Source organism: Podarcis gaigeae (assembly GCF_964106915.1).
Source record: "Podarcis gaigeae genome assembly, chromosome: 5".
Classification (NCBI taxonomy): Eukaryota; Metazoa; Chordata; class Lepidosauria; order Squamata; family Lacertidae; genus Podarcis; species Podarcis gaigeae.
The window spans coordinates 37,493,585-37,509,732 of NC_139681.1; the positions used below are offsets into that span (position 1 = coordinate 37,493,585).

The following is a 16,148-nucleotide window of genomic DNA, read 5'->3' on the forward strand; positions in this document are numbered from 1 at the left end:
CTGCAGAATGAGGAATACAAGCTTTGAACAAGTAGTACAAGTTCATTTTGCACCCCTTGAAAGGACACTGTTTTGCCTTGGAAATGGGGTAGAAATCCAACACAGCCGCGATGAAATTCTGCAGTTACCTGCACTTCCTGGAAACAAACTGAATATTTTTGTTTGTTTGATCCAACAAGCTTTCTCAGTTGAATGAATAGGTCTCTGCTGTGGGTGTCCATTTTGTATTGCTTTTAAAATTCCACTTCTGTTTTTAACTATATTTGACCATTTTCACTATATTTTGTTCATCACCTTGTGATAGAGATGTAGAATGCAATTAACAACCAGATAGCTTTCCTTTTATTGGTGCTCTTTGAATGGTCAATGATAACAGTGACAGCTGTGCAAGGACCACTCTGTGCTGAATCACCATGGCACAGATCATCCTAGAGGTGTAGCCTTTTGATTTCCTCTCTTTCATAATACAATAGGGTCCCCACATTTAATCTTGAGTGTGGGAGCCCATTGCAAGAAGACTGTTCTGCTGTTGTTCTCAATCTGCCTGATCAGAGCTTTCCCATTCTCCTATATGGAAATATTAAGGCTGACAGACACTCATTCTATCACTCTCACATCATGGATTCCATTCAGATCTATCTACAATGTAACCCATTCATTTGAGGAAATCAGTCTGAATTAGCAAAAGGCATTCATTTATGTATGCAGGAACCAGTGCAATGAATGCTGATAATTAAGTATGGATGCACTTCTGGCAAGCTTTGACAGAATGTTGTCTGGGTAATATTATTTATTGTTATCACTACAAAGGACAGATGTGACCCTTGGTCTCATGAAGTTCAAGGCAACAAACATGGTTCTCTGTGAAAAAAGGGGTATCTACACATAAGAACAGGAAATACAGTACACAGAAAGCTGCTGAAATCATACCACCATTCATATAATTTATTAACACATTTTAGCACACCCCGAAATGACATTGAAATAGGATAACAGACACATAAATTAAGGGTTGCGTTGAATATATTGGGTTTTGCTTGTTGAATCATCTGCAACGAATTCACTGTAGCCCTATATTTTCCTAATATAGTCTAGCGATTCACTATCACCATTTAAATTACCTTCTATGTCAAAGAGAAATGATTTTCCTATTTTAGATCCGATGCCTGCTTTTGAGTAGATCTCATTTTTATCCTTTTGTCCCTTCTTCTTTAGCCAGACATTGGCCAAATACAGAGAATGAACCGATACACACAGAAAACAAACCTCCCTTGGTCCTCCTGCTGGCCACACAGCTTGCAGCTAAGCTACGGTGTGCCTTCCTAATTCAGGCTCATGGTACGTCTCCTCCAGACAAAGCATGAGCTGTAAACCCAAGAACAAACCTTGGTCACAGCTCATCCTTGTCTGGAGCAAGACAAACCATGTGGTAAAATGCTAAGCCTAACCATGGCTTAGCTCACAGCAACACAGCAACAAGAACTTCAGGAAGAGCAAAGCAGCCACAATCTCCTTCCCAAGGAGTGTATGCGTTCAAGCTATGCCTTAGTTCTCTTGGCATTACATGTCAACCAGCTCAATATCAGTTGCACTAAAGCCCAAAGGAAATCAATGGGACATGTTAGCCAAGGGTCAAACTAGATACAATGTTAACTGCATCCAAGGAGTTAATGTGCATCTTTTAAACAATTTAAATAGCTGCCATGTCTTGGGTGGGTGGATCATTGAGCTAGGTTCAGAACCAGGATGCAAAGTGGGGGGTGTGTGTTTCAATTCCATCCCAGGCCCACCACAGTTCTGACAAAAATCTTTAAATGGAAACTTCCATCCCAGGGAAGCACTGGGGATAATTTCTTACAGGCCTGCGGTGTTGGTGAGTCCTAATTCTGTTCCCTCTGCAGCAGCTACTTACATTTTTGAAGCATGCACTTTAATTTCTTTAAACACAATTAAGATCTCTTTTTGCACTATGGTTGTAAGTCTAAGCATACTTAAAGGTAAAGGTACGCCTGCCCGTACGGGCCAGTCTTGACAGACTCTGGGGTTGTGCGCCCATCTCACTCAAGAGGCCAGGGGCCAGCGCTGTCCGGAGACACTTCCGGGTCACGTGGCCAGCGTGACATCGCTGCTCTGGCGAGCCAGAGCCGCACACGGAAACACCGTTTACCTTCCCGCTGGTAAGCGGTCCCTATTTATCTACTTGCACCCGGAGGTGCTTTCGAACTGCTAGGTTGGCAGGCGCTGGGACCGAGCAGCGGGAGCGCACCCCGCCGCAGGGATTCGAACCGCCGACCTTTCGATCGGCAAGTCCTAGGCGCTGAGGCTTTAACCCACAGCGCCACCTGCGTCCCCTAAGCATACTTACCTGGGAGTAAATCTGGACACCCTTTTGAGTAAACCATGGTTAGGGTTGTGCGGCATCTTCTCATCTGAGACAAGCCTGGCTAACCTTTTGTGCATTGGAGCCAGCCTATAATATTTTGCACCTTGCAGTGGCAAGCATCTTCACAACCATAATCCTTTGCTTGGAAAACATTAACAACCCTCCTGCAAAATGCATTCTGTATCATAGTCCCTTCCTGGATATTCATAGCACTAGGAAACTGATATATCTAAACCGCTGCAAGTTTATTTCCCATTTGTATTTGCAAACCATGGACAGGTTGGCAAAGCATAGACTTCCAAGAAAGCTTATATAATATAAATCTAGTGGTGTCTACACTTCCCATGATTCTCAGCAACAGGAAGAGGAGCAAGTTGGAAAGGAAGTGAGCAAAAAGGGGAGCTGAGGTGGAATGTGCAAAAAATAAAGCTGTGTTGTTACCCTTCCTATTTTGTCTTCCTGGTCAGAAACAAGTTGTTAAAAAACTGTAACCAAGTGATCTTTATAATTTACATTGAGTGATAAAGATGAAAGGTTACACAGACTTATATCCAATGCAGCATTAAGCAACTGTCCCATCCCCACAAGGAGTTCCACTTGCATAATGGGACTTTCCTCTCTCTTCTCCCCGTGCAGCCCCTAAATCTGATCTGGGGTGTCCCTCAAATCTCCAGAGCAGATTTGAGGAAGGTGGGAGGGGAAGTCTAATTACAAAAATGGAAATTCTGGTGCTGAGGGAGATGATGGCTACTTAGCATTGCACTGGATACAGGCCTCAGCCTCCAGTTCCCATCTACACTTTCTTCTGTTGCCACAGCTTTTCGATTATTTCTCCTTGTGAGGGAAATATTGATACCCAGGGTGAAATTTTGCCTGCTCTGGTTGAAAGGGTTATAAAAGGGGGTGCAAGAACAACTAACAGGGACAGTTGGCAAAGTCATCGGGTTGGCAGGACAAGTAGAGCGAGCCCCTCACAATAAGGCACACCTGAGAGGGACCTCCCTCGCCATTTCAGTCATGCATCCAACTGCTTATTGCCTATGCAATCTTGTCATCTTCTCTTCCCCCCACCCCCAGACAAAGAAAATGGTTTATTTGTACACAATGGTCATCGGTTCAGCTGAAGAAAAGAAAAGGCGATCGAAAGAGATGTCACTGTATGCTGCTGAAGTACATTTAATACAATATACCAAGCTCATAGACTTTCTTTACAGTATCCCCTTCCCAAGAAGACCCTGTGTGTTTCCTGAGCCCATCACAGTCTCCTTGCAGGTTGGATCTTCAACGCTGTTCCTTGTGCAGCAGTGCCTTATTCATTATATGACTGTTTCATCTGCATCCAGTCATAAGTCATGGCTCTTTTTTCTTGAGTAATCAGAGCTCCTCCTGTTTCAAGAAATAAAAACCACAGAAATATATCAAGATGAATGTTCTTTAACTTATAATCATAGCGTACAGAAGAAGATTCCTTGTCCCATAGGGGAGTCCTATGACATGTCAAGGATGGGCATGACAGGTCATAGGAGACTTTTAGGAACCGGCCCTTTGAAAGATGGAGGCCAAGTAGGATACAGACAGAATTTGGTTGGTTCAGAAAGCAAGGTGGGATCAAGAGGAAGCCTTCTCAGAATTGTTCAAGAACAAGTGAAGTGATCTAAAGGTTAAATGGATAGGTGAGAGACCAGTGCTTAGGAGACAGCTATCGCTGCAGGTTCTGATCAGAAGTTCCCACTTGATGTGTCCCTTCCTGATTGATTTCTGGGAGGCTGGGGACAATCACAACACAACACAAGTGGGGGTTATTGTCTAAGGTGAAAATCAGTCAATAGGGGTTTTCTGAGTGATGACTGCAAGGGGAAAAGGGAGGAGGAAGGACAGAGGATAGAGCTGCGATGCTCCTGACACACCCTGCCAAACATCAGCTCAGAAATGTTGCAGGCCTCTACTTATCAATGGTCTCAACCCCCACGCAAACGGGGAGTTGCCTGTATGTGTGTGTGTGTGTATTCTGGTCTCTTTGTCACATTTTTATGTGACCAAGACACAAAACATAGTTGAGGGGCTAGGACGCTGATGAGGTAGGATTCTGTAGGTGTATTGGGTAACAGTGGTTCCTAGGAATTTTTGTAAAATGAAAACAAGAAAGCAGACTATAGACTGAGACAAAGTTATGGAGAAAGGAAGCAAAATTGCTTAGAAACAATCTCCCCAAATCAGGCTTAAATCCAAAATATGTTGACTTAATTGAATTTACAGATGTTTCCTAGGCCTCCTTCCCCCAGGACACACACACACACACACAGAGAGAGAGAGAGAGAGAGAGAGAGAGAGAGAGAGAGAGAGAGAGTTATTATTCAGAAGGACTTTTCAGTGGCTGGGGGCAGGGCAAAATCAGATTCAGAGAGGAGGAGGAAATGGGAAACTTTCCTTCTGTGAATTTCAAGTTAATTTGCCTTAAGATCCACACCTCTCGTTGTTTCATAGCATGTCATTCATGATCAATAGATTAAGCCTTAACCTATTCAATGTGTCTTATTAGAAACACTCTTCTTCCACAAACTTCCTTAAATGTATCTTTGGATGCAACCCAGGAATACCAATTGTGTGTTTGCCCTGTAACGCTAATGAAAGGATTACATTTTTCAGAGTAAAATGAGCGGGATTCCCCACCTCTATATTCAACATTATAATCAGAAATACAAAGAAATACATAAGTAAAACCAAAGAACACATGAATAAAACATTCTGTGAAATATCAATAAATAATAAAATAGAGCTATGTGATCAATCTTAAGAGCCACAAAAACCTTCTGAAATAGATGGGTCTTCAGGAGATGTTTAATACTTTCCATTAAACCTATTTTTCCTCCATCGGGTGACGGGATTTAAACTAAACAAGCAAAAAACTAAGGTATTGGGGGGGAAATAGACATCTTCAGAATCAGAAAGGTTTCAGAAAGAGACAGAGTTAAATGTGGTTAAAAAAGTAAGATACCTAGGGGTAAACATAACAGCCAAGAATTTGAGTCTAAGGACAATTATGAAAAGTGTTGGTCAGAAATTAAAAGGGATTTAGAAGGTTGGTCAAGATTGAAACTTTCCTTGTTGGGTCGAATTGCTGCTATAAAGATGAATGTATTGCCAAAAATGCTGTTCTTGTTCCAGACTTTACAGATTGTGGATAAAATGGAGTGTTTTGGGAGGTGGCAAAGAGATATATCCAAATTTGTCTGGCAGGGCAAAAAGCCCAGAATTAAGTTTAAGATATTAACTGATGCTAAAGAAAGAGGGGGCTTTGCCCTGCCAGACTTAAGATTGTATTATGAATCAGCAGCTTTCTGCTGGTTGAAAGACTGGCTGCTTCTTGAAAACACTGATGTTTTGGATCTGGAAGGTTTTAACAATGCTTATGGATGGCATGCATATTTGTGGTATGACAAGGTTAAAAGTCATAAGGCTTTCAAGAACCATATTGTCAGGAAAGCCGTGTTTAATGTCTGGACAAAATATAAAGACTTACTGGAAAACAAGACCCCAAGGTGGTTATCACCAATGGAAGCTAAGGCCCGGAAAAGACTCAATATGGAGGCCAAATGGCCGAAATATTGGGAAATATTAGAAAAAGATGGAGATAATTGGAGGCTGCAGAGTTTGGAGAAACTAAAAGATAAAGTGCGAGACTGGCTACATTATGCTCAGATTAAAGAGGTTTTTAAGCTGGATAAAAAGATAGGATTCCAGGTGGAAAAGTCGAAGTTGGAAACGGAATTGTTAGAACCTAAGACTAAGGTACTTTCAAGAATGTGTAACCTGCTGTTAAAATGGAATACACAAGATGAAACGGTCAAATCAGCTATGATAAAATGGGCACAGGACATTGGGTATAATATCATGTTTGCTGACTGGGAAAGGTTATGGACCACCGGTTTGAAGTTCACGGCATGTAATGCCTTGAAAGAAAATATTATGAAAATGATATATAGGTGGTACATGACCCCAGTCAAGCTTGCAAAAATATACCATTTGTCTGATAATAAGTGTTGGAAATGTAAAGAAACTGAAGGAACGTTCTTTCACCTCTGGTGGACTTGCCCTAGAGTTAAGGCTTTCTGGGAAATGATATATAACGAGTTGAAAAAGGTATTTAAGTATACCTTCCCTAAGAAACCAGAGGCCTTCCTTTTAGGCATTGTTGGCCAGAGGGTGTTAAAGAAGGACCGAACATTTTTTATGTATGCAACAACAGCAGCAAGGATACTTGTCGCCAAGCATTGGAAAACTCAAGATTTGCCCACACTGGAAGAATGGCAGATGCAACTGATAGACTATATGGAACTAGCAGAAATGACCGGCAGAATCCGAGACCTGGGAGAGGAGGCAGTGGAAGAGGATTGGAAGAAATTTAAGGACTATTTACAAAAACATTGCAAATTGTATGAGTGTTAAGAAAGATGCAAGATTGTAAATAATATGGCACCATTAAGCTAGTTGGAAGTAATATGAAGATAAGTGAAATTTAAGAAAAAGATAAATTTTGGATAAATATTATGTTAAAATTAAGCTTATAAGGTTTGGATAAAAGTATCTAAAATTAGGGACACAATATTGGAAAAATACAAAATAAGAATTGAAACAAGGTGATAAATTGCTGGTTAAAGTTTTATAATTTTGGAACGCAGGAACGAGAGATGCGAGGAAGCCCAAAGAAGTGAAGATAATATGGTCACTATATGTTATATGTTATTTTGCTTTTTATTTTTTATTGTATTAAGAAAATCTTTAATAAATATTTTACAAAAAAAAAATAAACCTATTTTTCCTCCAATTGTACTCCAAGAATAGAAATACACCAATTTTTGGGTGGAATAAACATACCAAGATGGGCATTTATTTAGGGAAAACAGTGGTCCTGGAAGCACCTCGTCTTTGCTAATTGCCCTGCTCCTATGCTAAGCTCGACAGTCACATGTTTGGAAACATGGGCTTGCCTGTGGCAGCATGGAGTTCAGCTTTCTGGAAAGTTCCTGTATGGAAAGATTTCTAGCTAGGTTGGCAAGAAGAAAGACTTCCTGCCACTGAAACTAAGTGCCAACACAGAGGTGTTGAAAATTATTCTTGTTCATCTAATAATAGCATGCAAATAGTGCCCAACAATTGTGGGTAGAGCTCAAAAGACATTTAAGGCTGTGATCCAAAACATGTTTGCAAGGGATGGAGTAAGTCCCACCAGACACAGTAAAACTTTCTTCTGAGCAAATGAGCACTGAGGACTTATCCACACTTCTTCTTGTCTCACTGCTTTCCCCCAAGGGAAACTGCTCTTTGCTGCTCAGTCAGAGCAAACAGCAATTCAGGTTTCCCCCAGATTGCCAGTTGTTCTGCTCTATCACGAAAGAGCAGCTTTTCCCTTGGAAAGGAGTAGGGCAAGGGGAAAACCTCTTGGACAAGCCCTCAGTTGCATTGCAAGGCACTTAGGAACTGGAAGTACTTTTCTAGCTCTGTTTACTGACATACGTAAAGCAACACTGTCACAATAGTGAAAGAAGACAAAGGCCAAATCCTGCCACTTTCTCCAGCGCTGGTTAAAAAACAAACCCAAGACTGAGCCGAGTCAATATGTAGGAGTATTTGCAGTTTCATGTGCAACAATATTTTGCACATAGAATCCCCCCCCCCATATGCAACAGAGGGGTATTTGTCCTCAAGACTACCAGGTATTCTGTCATTCAAGCCTACCAACAGTCCTTTGAAGGCAGAATTCATTTCTCTCTGCTTACTTTTTTGAGGAAACAGAGGAGATGGCATGCATTCTCTGACAGAGGGCAAGTGTTTCACTGCCCAACGCCCAGCCACTTGGATGTACAGAGATTCAGGATTTAGCCCTATGGGTAGAACTACATGCTACACAGAAAATGGGGCTTCCTTTTCTTTCCATAAACATTTGGTTTAACATGTGCTGTGCCCACAAAGTCATTACAAAGTGCATTTCCTTCCATCAGCGGATAAGTTTTGAGTGGGCTGGAGAAATGCACACTGCAATGATGTAGGGATATGGGTTAAGTTGAGTGAAATGTTAAAGCCAGAGGATGGGGGATGGGGACAAGAGTCAACCCAGGGATGGTGTGTTCAGCAGCAGCTCCATGTTCTTTGTAGTAGGGTGTAGTTTTGCCCTAAAGAACACAAACAAGCAGGCATATCAGCAGGGGGAAAAACCCCATTTCATACACACAATATGTTCTTTGGTACCCCCATCAGTCTAAGCATCCTACTCTGGTGGGGAAGGGCAGGAGGTGATACATGACCAAGCACATTGAAGGGTGAAGATCTGCAACAGACGTCAGAATACGATGCACACAGGGTTTGGCTTTCATTTTATTAGAAAAATAGACAAGCTTAAGTTTTGAAATCAAAACGAAAATAGGCATTAGAAATGAAATTAACTAACCATGTGGTTTTATCCAAGGTCAAAACTAGTTTCAGAAGGAAGGAATAATAAATAATAAAGGTCAGTAAATGAAACAAGACAAAATGAACGAAAAAGTACTTTTTTTAAAGCGTTTTATGTTAAGAATGACTGACCATCAGTAAGAACCATATGTTTGCCTGTTAGAAATTGAAATATGTTCTTATACAAAGCTTATCATTCCAGAAAGAACAAGCGGTGCAGTTAGGTAACTTTGCATTACTTTACTTACTACTGAAAATGTGGTATAAGCCAGCCCTGTTGCCTTGGGAACCTTGGAAATTTGCCCCAAAGTCTTCCCCTGATGGCACCACTGGCAGGAACAGGATTCCTGGCCTACTCTAGATCTCTTACAACTCTACGCATGTTTACTCAGAAGCAAAGTCTCACGGAGGCTGCCAGCTTATGCGGGCTTACTTATTTTCCTGCATAGGGTTGGGCTGCAAGTTCAATGGGGCTTACTCTCAAGTAATGCATGCAAATGAGTGCAATCTTTTGCAAAGGACAGAAGCTGTCCCCTTGGGAAAGCCCTGGTCAGCGACCCAGGCCTGAGCCCCGCAGAATCAAACAGAGGAGGAGCCAAGGCTGTGACAGCTTCAGGAAGGCAGCAGCTGTAGGTTACAAGCAGAACATTCTGGGTGTAAGGCTGAGAAATTTAAAAAGAGGCCACTGCAAATCTGGAAGAACGGGCCTTTCCCAAAACTACATGGGCAGAGGGGGAATCCCTCAGCTGCAGTTCTTCTGCACACCAGGATTGTCCACGTTTCCAAAAGAAATGATAGAAGGAGCTGCAATGTGGGCTGAAACAGATTCCTTTTCATACAACATAGGTTATTTAGTTTCCCTACTTTCCCCAAACTATCTTTGAAATAAACAGTTTGGCTTGTTTACCTAAAGAGCCAAAGCATGACCTCTGCAGGATGGTAGGCCCTGATAAATCCTACCTTTAGGACCCACAATGAATTTTGAAGCTCGACAAGAGTTATTTAGCATTTTTAAAAAGAAAACAACCACCGCGGTCTTCCCCATTCCTGCCAACAAGTGCCTCTGATAAAGCAACGGCTTCATCCATTTAATAAGCAAATCCTCAGCTCAGCGACTGCCTGCAGCAGATTTATTTCAAATCATTTGGCACGTCTCTTACCCTGAACAAATATGGAACACCATCTGTGGAGTGGAAAATCAAAAGCTATGCTTGCATGTGGTCTAAACAGCAATGTAAACAAATAGGTGAAGATACTTTGAAAAATGAACGTTAAGAATTTCACCAGCATCCCCACTTGCTTCTACATACTTTCCAGGTGATCTTCCTCCATGATGCTAAGTTTTAGGGTGGTCTCAAATAACCCAGTGGCAGGGTGGAGGGTTTTTTTTAATCTTCAATTTTATGGCATGGGTAGGAAACCTTCAGCCTGTAGGGGCCTCTGTCTGGCACCCAGGACTCTCCCAAGGCCATTCCCCACTTCCTGGCCCTGCTCCACACCTTCCTCGATTGCTTTCGCCTGGTTGGAATGTTTTCCTGAACTGTGATAATGGTTCCTGCTTAACTGGAGGAAATATGGAGGGGTGTGTGTGTAGAAACCTCTGGCTTTTGTACAGCTGGATTAGAGCCTACTGTGCGAGGGTAAGAGTCGCATCCATTGCTTCACTCCTCTCTGCCTCTGACCCTACCCGCCACTCACATACAGAGCCCGGATGGTTGCCCACAAAGAAATGTGGTCAATGCACTGGAAAAGGTCCCAGAACCCTAGTTTTATGGTGTACTTCTCCCTGGTGGGCTACAAATCCTTATTAATAATAAGCGCACCAATAGATCACTGCTGAGGCGCACACCCAGGATTGAGAGGCCTGAAGAGATTATGATGGTGCCTCTCCAAGCATTGCCATTAGCTGTGGACTTTTGGTGACATGACAAAAGCACAAAGCAGGTGAGTGAATACAAAGGTGAGCCAAGCGAAAGGTCTGTTGATTTAAAGTCCTCTTCCTCACCAGGACACAGTGGGGACCCCACTGTGGCATGCCTCATTGCTTGGTCTTCTTCCATGTGGAGGAAGCGAGTGGGCAAATGGAAGGTGGTGGTCATCTGGCTACAGAGTGCTATAATAAGGCAAATTTGCTCGCTGAGTGGGATTGCAAACGAGTGGGATCATGGGAAGGTGGCTGATATCCATGGTAGGAAGCTGGCCGATGTCTGGCAAGGGACCCAGCAGAAGCTGGCAGGTGTTGGTGGATGGAAGCCAATGGAGTTCACATTCGGAAGCTGCTAGGTGCCGTAAAGCGGAAGCAGGCTGATGTTTGCAGATGTAAGCTTGGTTGAAGCTCATCTTCAGAAGTCCGTTGACAGAAGCCAGTGGTTATTTGTGAGTCAAAGCCAGAGTACTAATGTGAATGAGTGGAGCATGAAAGATGAGTGCATGAGTCCGTTGGCATTCTTCATGAAGTCAGCTGGCATGTGTTTGTTTGTTTGTTTGTTTGTTTGTTTGTTTGTTTGTTTGTTTGTTGAGGCAAATCATGCGTGTATGTGCTCAAAGGTGATGTGTGGAAGGAAAGTGGTGGATATTCATGAACAGATGAAACCTGTGGACGTTGGCAGGCTGAGTTTAGTGGCTGAAATTGCCAGGCAGAAGGCAGCAGGAGTGCCCAGGGGATGCTGCTGGATGGTAGCCATGCCACTCATTGTTCCCGGGATCCCCCACCCGCACCCCACTTTCTAGGGATGTCCAAAGCCAATGAGGTTTTCTGAAGACCACCCATGAAAGCAATGCAGAAAAACTGCATGTCTTAAGGAAACCAACTTGTATTTCTAAATAGACATCCTTCTAAATACATATTAGTGTTTGAAATATTTATTAACCACCCTTCATCAAAATATTCCAGAGCAGTGCACAAAAGTATAAAATAAAACTAATGCAATAAAACAACAGTAAATAAATATATCAAAATACCACAATGCAAAAGCAAATTCCTCTGCCCCCACACCCCCAAGAAATGCTACCTGGGCAAAACATAAAACAAAAATGATCTGAAAGCAACAACCCTGACATCACTCCTGCCCTTGTTCATCATGTTCTAGTGCCTAGCATTACTTTCACTTGATAGCTTTCATGCCCCAAATAAGGGAGAGAGGGAGAGCACAATAACTTCCTTTCTTAAGAATTATGGCTGAGCGAGAGAGCACACAGGGCCAATTTTCCTACAAAGAAGCAGATGCTCTCAGGCAAAGTCCTGCCAATAGACCACCTGAGCAAACACCTGAACAGATCACACAGGCCTCATTCCCACTAACAGCAGAGGAGGGAGACATCCTGTTCCTTATCTACGCAACATGGACAGAGGGCTGTGCAGAGAAGTTGGTATGTGCAGTCAGGCTTTTGAGACCACTGTGCTACTGAACAGATTGTTCCCCCAAAAGCAGGGTAGCACCAGAAATAGCCCAGCAGAGTACCAAGTTCTGCTGCCAAAAGGAAAAGAAAGAGAGAGAAAATGATATCCTAGTACAGGTGTAAGTCAACGTCATAGCTCCAGATTTTTTAGACAACAACTCCCATCCGCCCTGAATAGTATGGCCAATAATCAGGTATGGTGGGAGTTGTAGTCAGCAGCACTGGCTATCTATGCACCACTGCAAGTGTGCATGTTTTTGTACATGCCTAAAAGGGCCCACTGGATCACATCATATACAATAGGACTGTGGAACCTGTGGCCCTCCTGCTGAACTCCAACTCCCATCATCGGTTACTATTGCTGCCTGGGGGTGATGGGAGTTGGAGTCTATCGCCATCTGGCGGACCAAAAGTTCCTCACCCCAGTTATACAATTCACCCAGTTGTCTATATTTGTCGTTCCAATGATTTCAAATAATAGTAACGTACCAAAGCTTTCAAGACAGCACTGCTTCTTTTTGTTAGTTTCTCAACTTCAATAGAGGATCGGCAAGGATTTTGGTCAAGGTCCCAGGGTTGAAAGATGCATCTTTAGCAACAGTTAGCCTCAGCGGACCCTGCAATCCCAAATCCACTTATTGTTCTATAAAAAATCTTTGGGACTGACTCAAAGTAAATAATGTTGAGATTCTGCTCATAGGCTGTGATCAGCAAAACTATTGTTTATTTGGGGTCCATCTGTCCTACGAAACTCTTATGCTTTCTAAACGCATTGTCAAGCTAAACTTCAAGAAGCAGTGAAAAATAAGCCTAGAAGACATCAAGCAGGCATGCACCTAATCATTTGGACAAAATGCTCCATGGATCATTCACCAGATTTTGCCGGTAATCTGAGGAGTGCAGGAAATAACAATGGGAGCCAATCAATGGCAGCATCCAATCACAAAGTAGAGCTTTAAAAACAACAGCTATGTGCCCACAACTATTAGGCCTGATGGCTAGTTTGTGGTTATGCTCTCCTGGAAAAAAAAGGTATAAGCAGCTACTGAGTTTGGAGTAACACAGTTTTGTATAGCTACACACTAGAAGATCTTCAGACAGAAATCTTAAATTAAGATGCTCACTATCTTTAAAAAAACAACAACCCACCCTCTTCACATACGACTGCTTTAATACAAAGAATTTTGGTACTGGGGTATCCAAATATAATTAATGATGCTAACCACTCACACATGAACTTATTTAGTTGTTATTCTGTCTTTCTGGGGCAACTGTAGTTGGGTAGAAAAGGGAACTCTAATTCTTAGCATTCTCTCCAGATTCTTGAGGGGAAAGCTACAACAAACTGGGATAAGACTGACAGAAATTTTCAACTAAAAGAGAATAATCTGCAATCAGACACAATCATTCTTATCTGTATTTGGTGTTACTTGGAAGAGAAAGCTTACACAAAGAACCAGCAAATAAGTGTAATAAAAGGCAAAATGACCTTACAGAACAAACTCTGGCTTTTCAGCAAGCTTCAGGGCCTCGTGCATGCCTGCGGCCGATAGCTTACGGTTGATATTCCTATATCTGCATTGCAGCAGATTGCGATAGGTTGTCCTCAGGTCCCGATTGAAGAAGGCATATATAAAGGGGTTGATGAGAGAGTTTGCATAACCCAACCAGAGAAATGTCCTCTCGACCCACAGGGGGATACAACTGCAAGACGTCCCGCAGATAAAGGGTCTGGCGGTGGAAAGTATGAAAAACGGCAGCCAGCACACCGTAAACGCCCCGACAACAATCCCCAGGGTGGTGGCAGCTTTCTGCTCTCTTTTGAAGATGGAGATGTTCTTCCGCTCGTGCTTAAGCAGCCGCGAAAAATTTGTGCACTCTTCCGATTCCTTGTGCAGTTTCACGATGCCATTCGCTGAAACGATCCCTTCATTTTCTTCAGGGCGGGGAAAACCGGCGAACTTATGTTTGGCCGCACTCTTCTTGGCGGCTTTGAAGATCTGGTAGTACATGAAAAGCATCACGGACATGGGAATGTAAAACGCCACCGCCGTGGAATAAATGGTGTAACCAAAGTCTTGGCTGATGAGGCAAACTTTGTCGTCGTTGATATTCTGAGCCCAGCCAAAGAGGGGTGGCAAAGTAATTGAAGCCGACAGCAGCCACACGCTCAGGATCATTTTAGCCATACACTTCCCATTCTGCCTGACGGGATAGGTGAGGGGCCTGGTGATTCCAAGGTACCTAGAAAGCAGAGAGAAAGCAGAGTTAGTGTGCCTTTCGTTAGTTACAAAGTTTGCGGGCAAAACCACTGCTGTTGTAACTTGCAGCAGGGAGCCCCGCAGGCTAAACTGTAGCTAGTAATAAGAATTTGACCTGCAAACGAAAGATGAAACAAGGAGTTTGCATTTCATACCAGCATGGATCTTTAAAACACCCAATTTCTAGGGTAACTAGCAAGCAGGAGAGTAAAAGGTAATGCATGCACCAACCAGATTTTATTCTCTCTCTCTCTCTTGCATGAAACAATTCCAGTTTTTGGTTTCTTTTGCGCAGCTTTTTAAGTGTGCTTTACAGCAACCCATCTTCAGGGGTTTGGCCTAATGGGAGTTGGGAGTTGCATGATGGGAAATGCCAAAATAGGACTGCAACTGTCCAGTACTGTATACCATTCCATACTGGTTGGCCTTTAGGTCAAAGGATCGAGAGAAAGGCTTCCGCAATGTAAAAACAGGCTGAACACTGTAGCATGTGAGAGCATACAGAAATGCTGTCTTTTCCCATTTCTACTCAGAGGCTGATTGTCTTCATGGTCAGAGCCAAACTAGACATTCAATGGGTAGGTATTTTATTTTATTTTAAATGCAAATAGCATGCACTGGGAAGGATGATAATTACCAGGTTCAGAGCAAACATGGGCGCAGGGTGGGAAAATATAAACCTTTTCTTCCCTGCCTTTGTCCCGAGGATAATCGTCCTTTGAAACTGGTTTTGCCTTGGGGGGGGGGGGGAATCTGCATTGGCACCAATAACTATTATTTTAGGCTCTACAGAGAGGGCTTCGGGATAGTGGTGGCCAGTAGTAGCCATTGGGACTGGTAAGGTGATTGGGAGAGAGGCCAAGAGGAGGTGGAGCCAGAGTGACTGACAGGCAACATTTGTTCCCATCCTTCTTCCTGCTAAGATAGACAAGGACAAAGCTGAGATGAAGGACAGCCAAGTGTCACTCCTTAGAAAAGTTGAAAGTAAGAAGGTAGGCAGGTGGGGGCTGGCTGAGGCTGGTGGGGCAATGCCAGATTCTCCCCGATGGATCAGTCTCCACTGGTTTTGATTCAGGAACAAAGATTGGGTCCGGTTTTCATTCCAAGTTTGGTTTAAGTTCATTCTCCCTAATGCTTCTGTGGGCTCCCCCCCCCCCAAAAAAAACCCATTTCAAACCTTGCCTTTAAAAATTTGCATGTGGGTGGAGCGGGGGTTGGGGTGTGATTCTTCAAAGCAGAATAAAGCAACAGCTTCAATGAAAATGTTAGTCTTTGGTATTTAAAAATGTTCTAAATGCGGCAAAATCAATTTCAAAGAGAGCTAAATGTTTTCATTCTGCTTAAATGAATAAAGGCATTTCGCAGCATTATTGAGTCACGCTTCTTATGGGGACTATTTTGGAACACGCAGATTTCTTCCACGGTTTGATTAGCTTACAATGACTTGAAACAAAGGAGCATTCCGTGGTCATTTCACTGCATGAAAGGGCTGCTTGCTTTAATTCTCATATCAATGGTTTTTTGTTAAATAAAATGCGTCCAAGTGTTTTTAGATTCCATCCCAGACACAGGATTAAAAAGAAGCCTTACAAGATGGAAGAATTCATGAAGCTAACACCATCGGGTGGGTAACCTGGCATCTTCCATCTACAACTACA

At 42.9% G+C, this 16,148-nt stretch overlaps 1 protein-coding gene across 2 annotated transcripts in view; it reads right to left on the minus strand.

Annotated features, from left to right (window-relative positions):
* Nucleotides 1-930: 930 nt before the first annotated feature.
* HTR7 (5-hydroxytryptamine receptor 7) overlaps nt 931-16,148 on the minus strand; it is a 41,821-nt gene continuing 26,603 nt past the window's right edge. Inside the window, exons 2-4 of one of the 2 annotated variants that reach the window (XR_014564866.1) lie at nt 13,724-14,473; nt 2,362-3,769; nt 931-1,990 (exon numbers count right to left, since the gene is read on the minus strand). Coding sequence is in view for 1 of the 2 variants with exons in the window: in XM_083740917.1 (XP_083597043.1) it covers nt 3,727-3,769; nt 13,724-14,473 (793 nt within the window). In the remaining variant the exon portion in view is untranslated. Of the gene's footprint in view, nt 1,991-2,356; nt 3,770-13,723; nt 14,474-16,148 lie in introns of those variants that run through there. The other variant, XM_083740917.1, reaches the window with a different exon arrangement.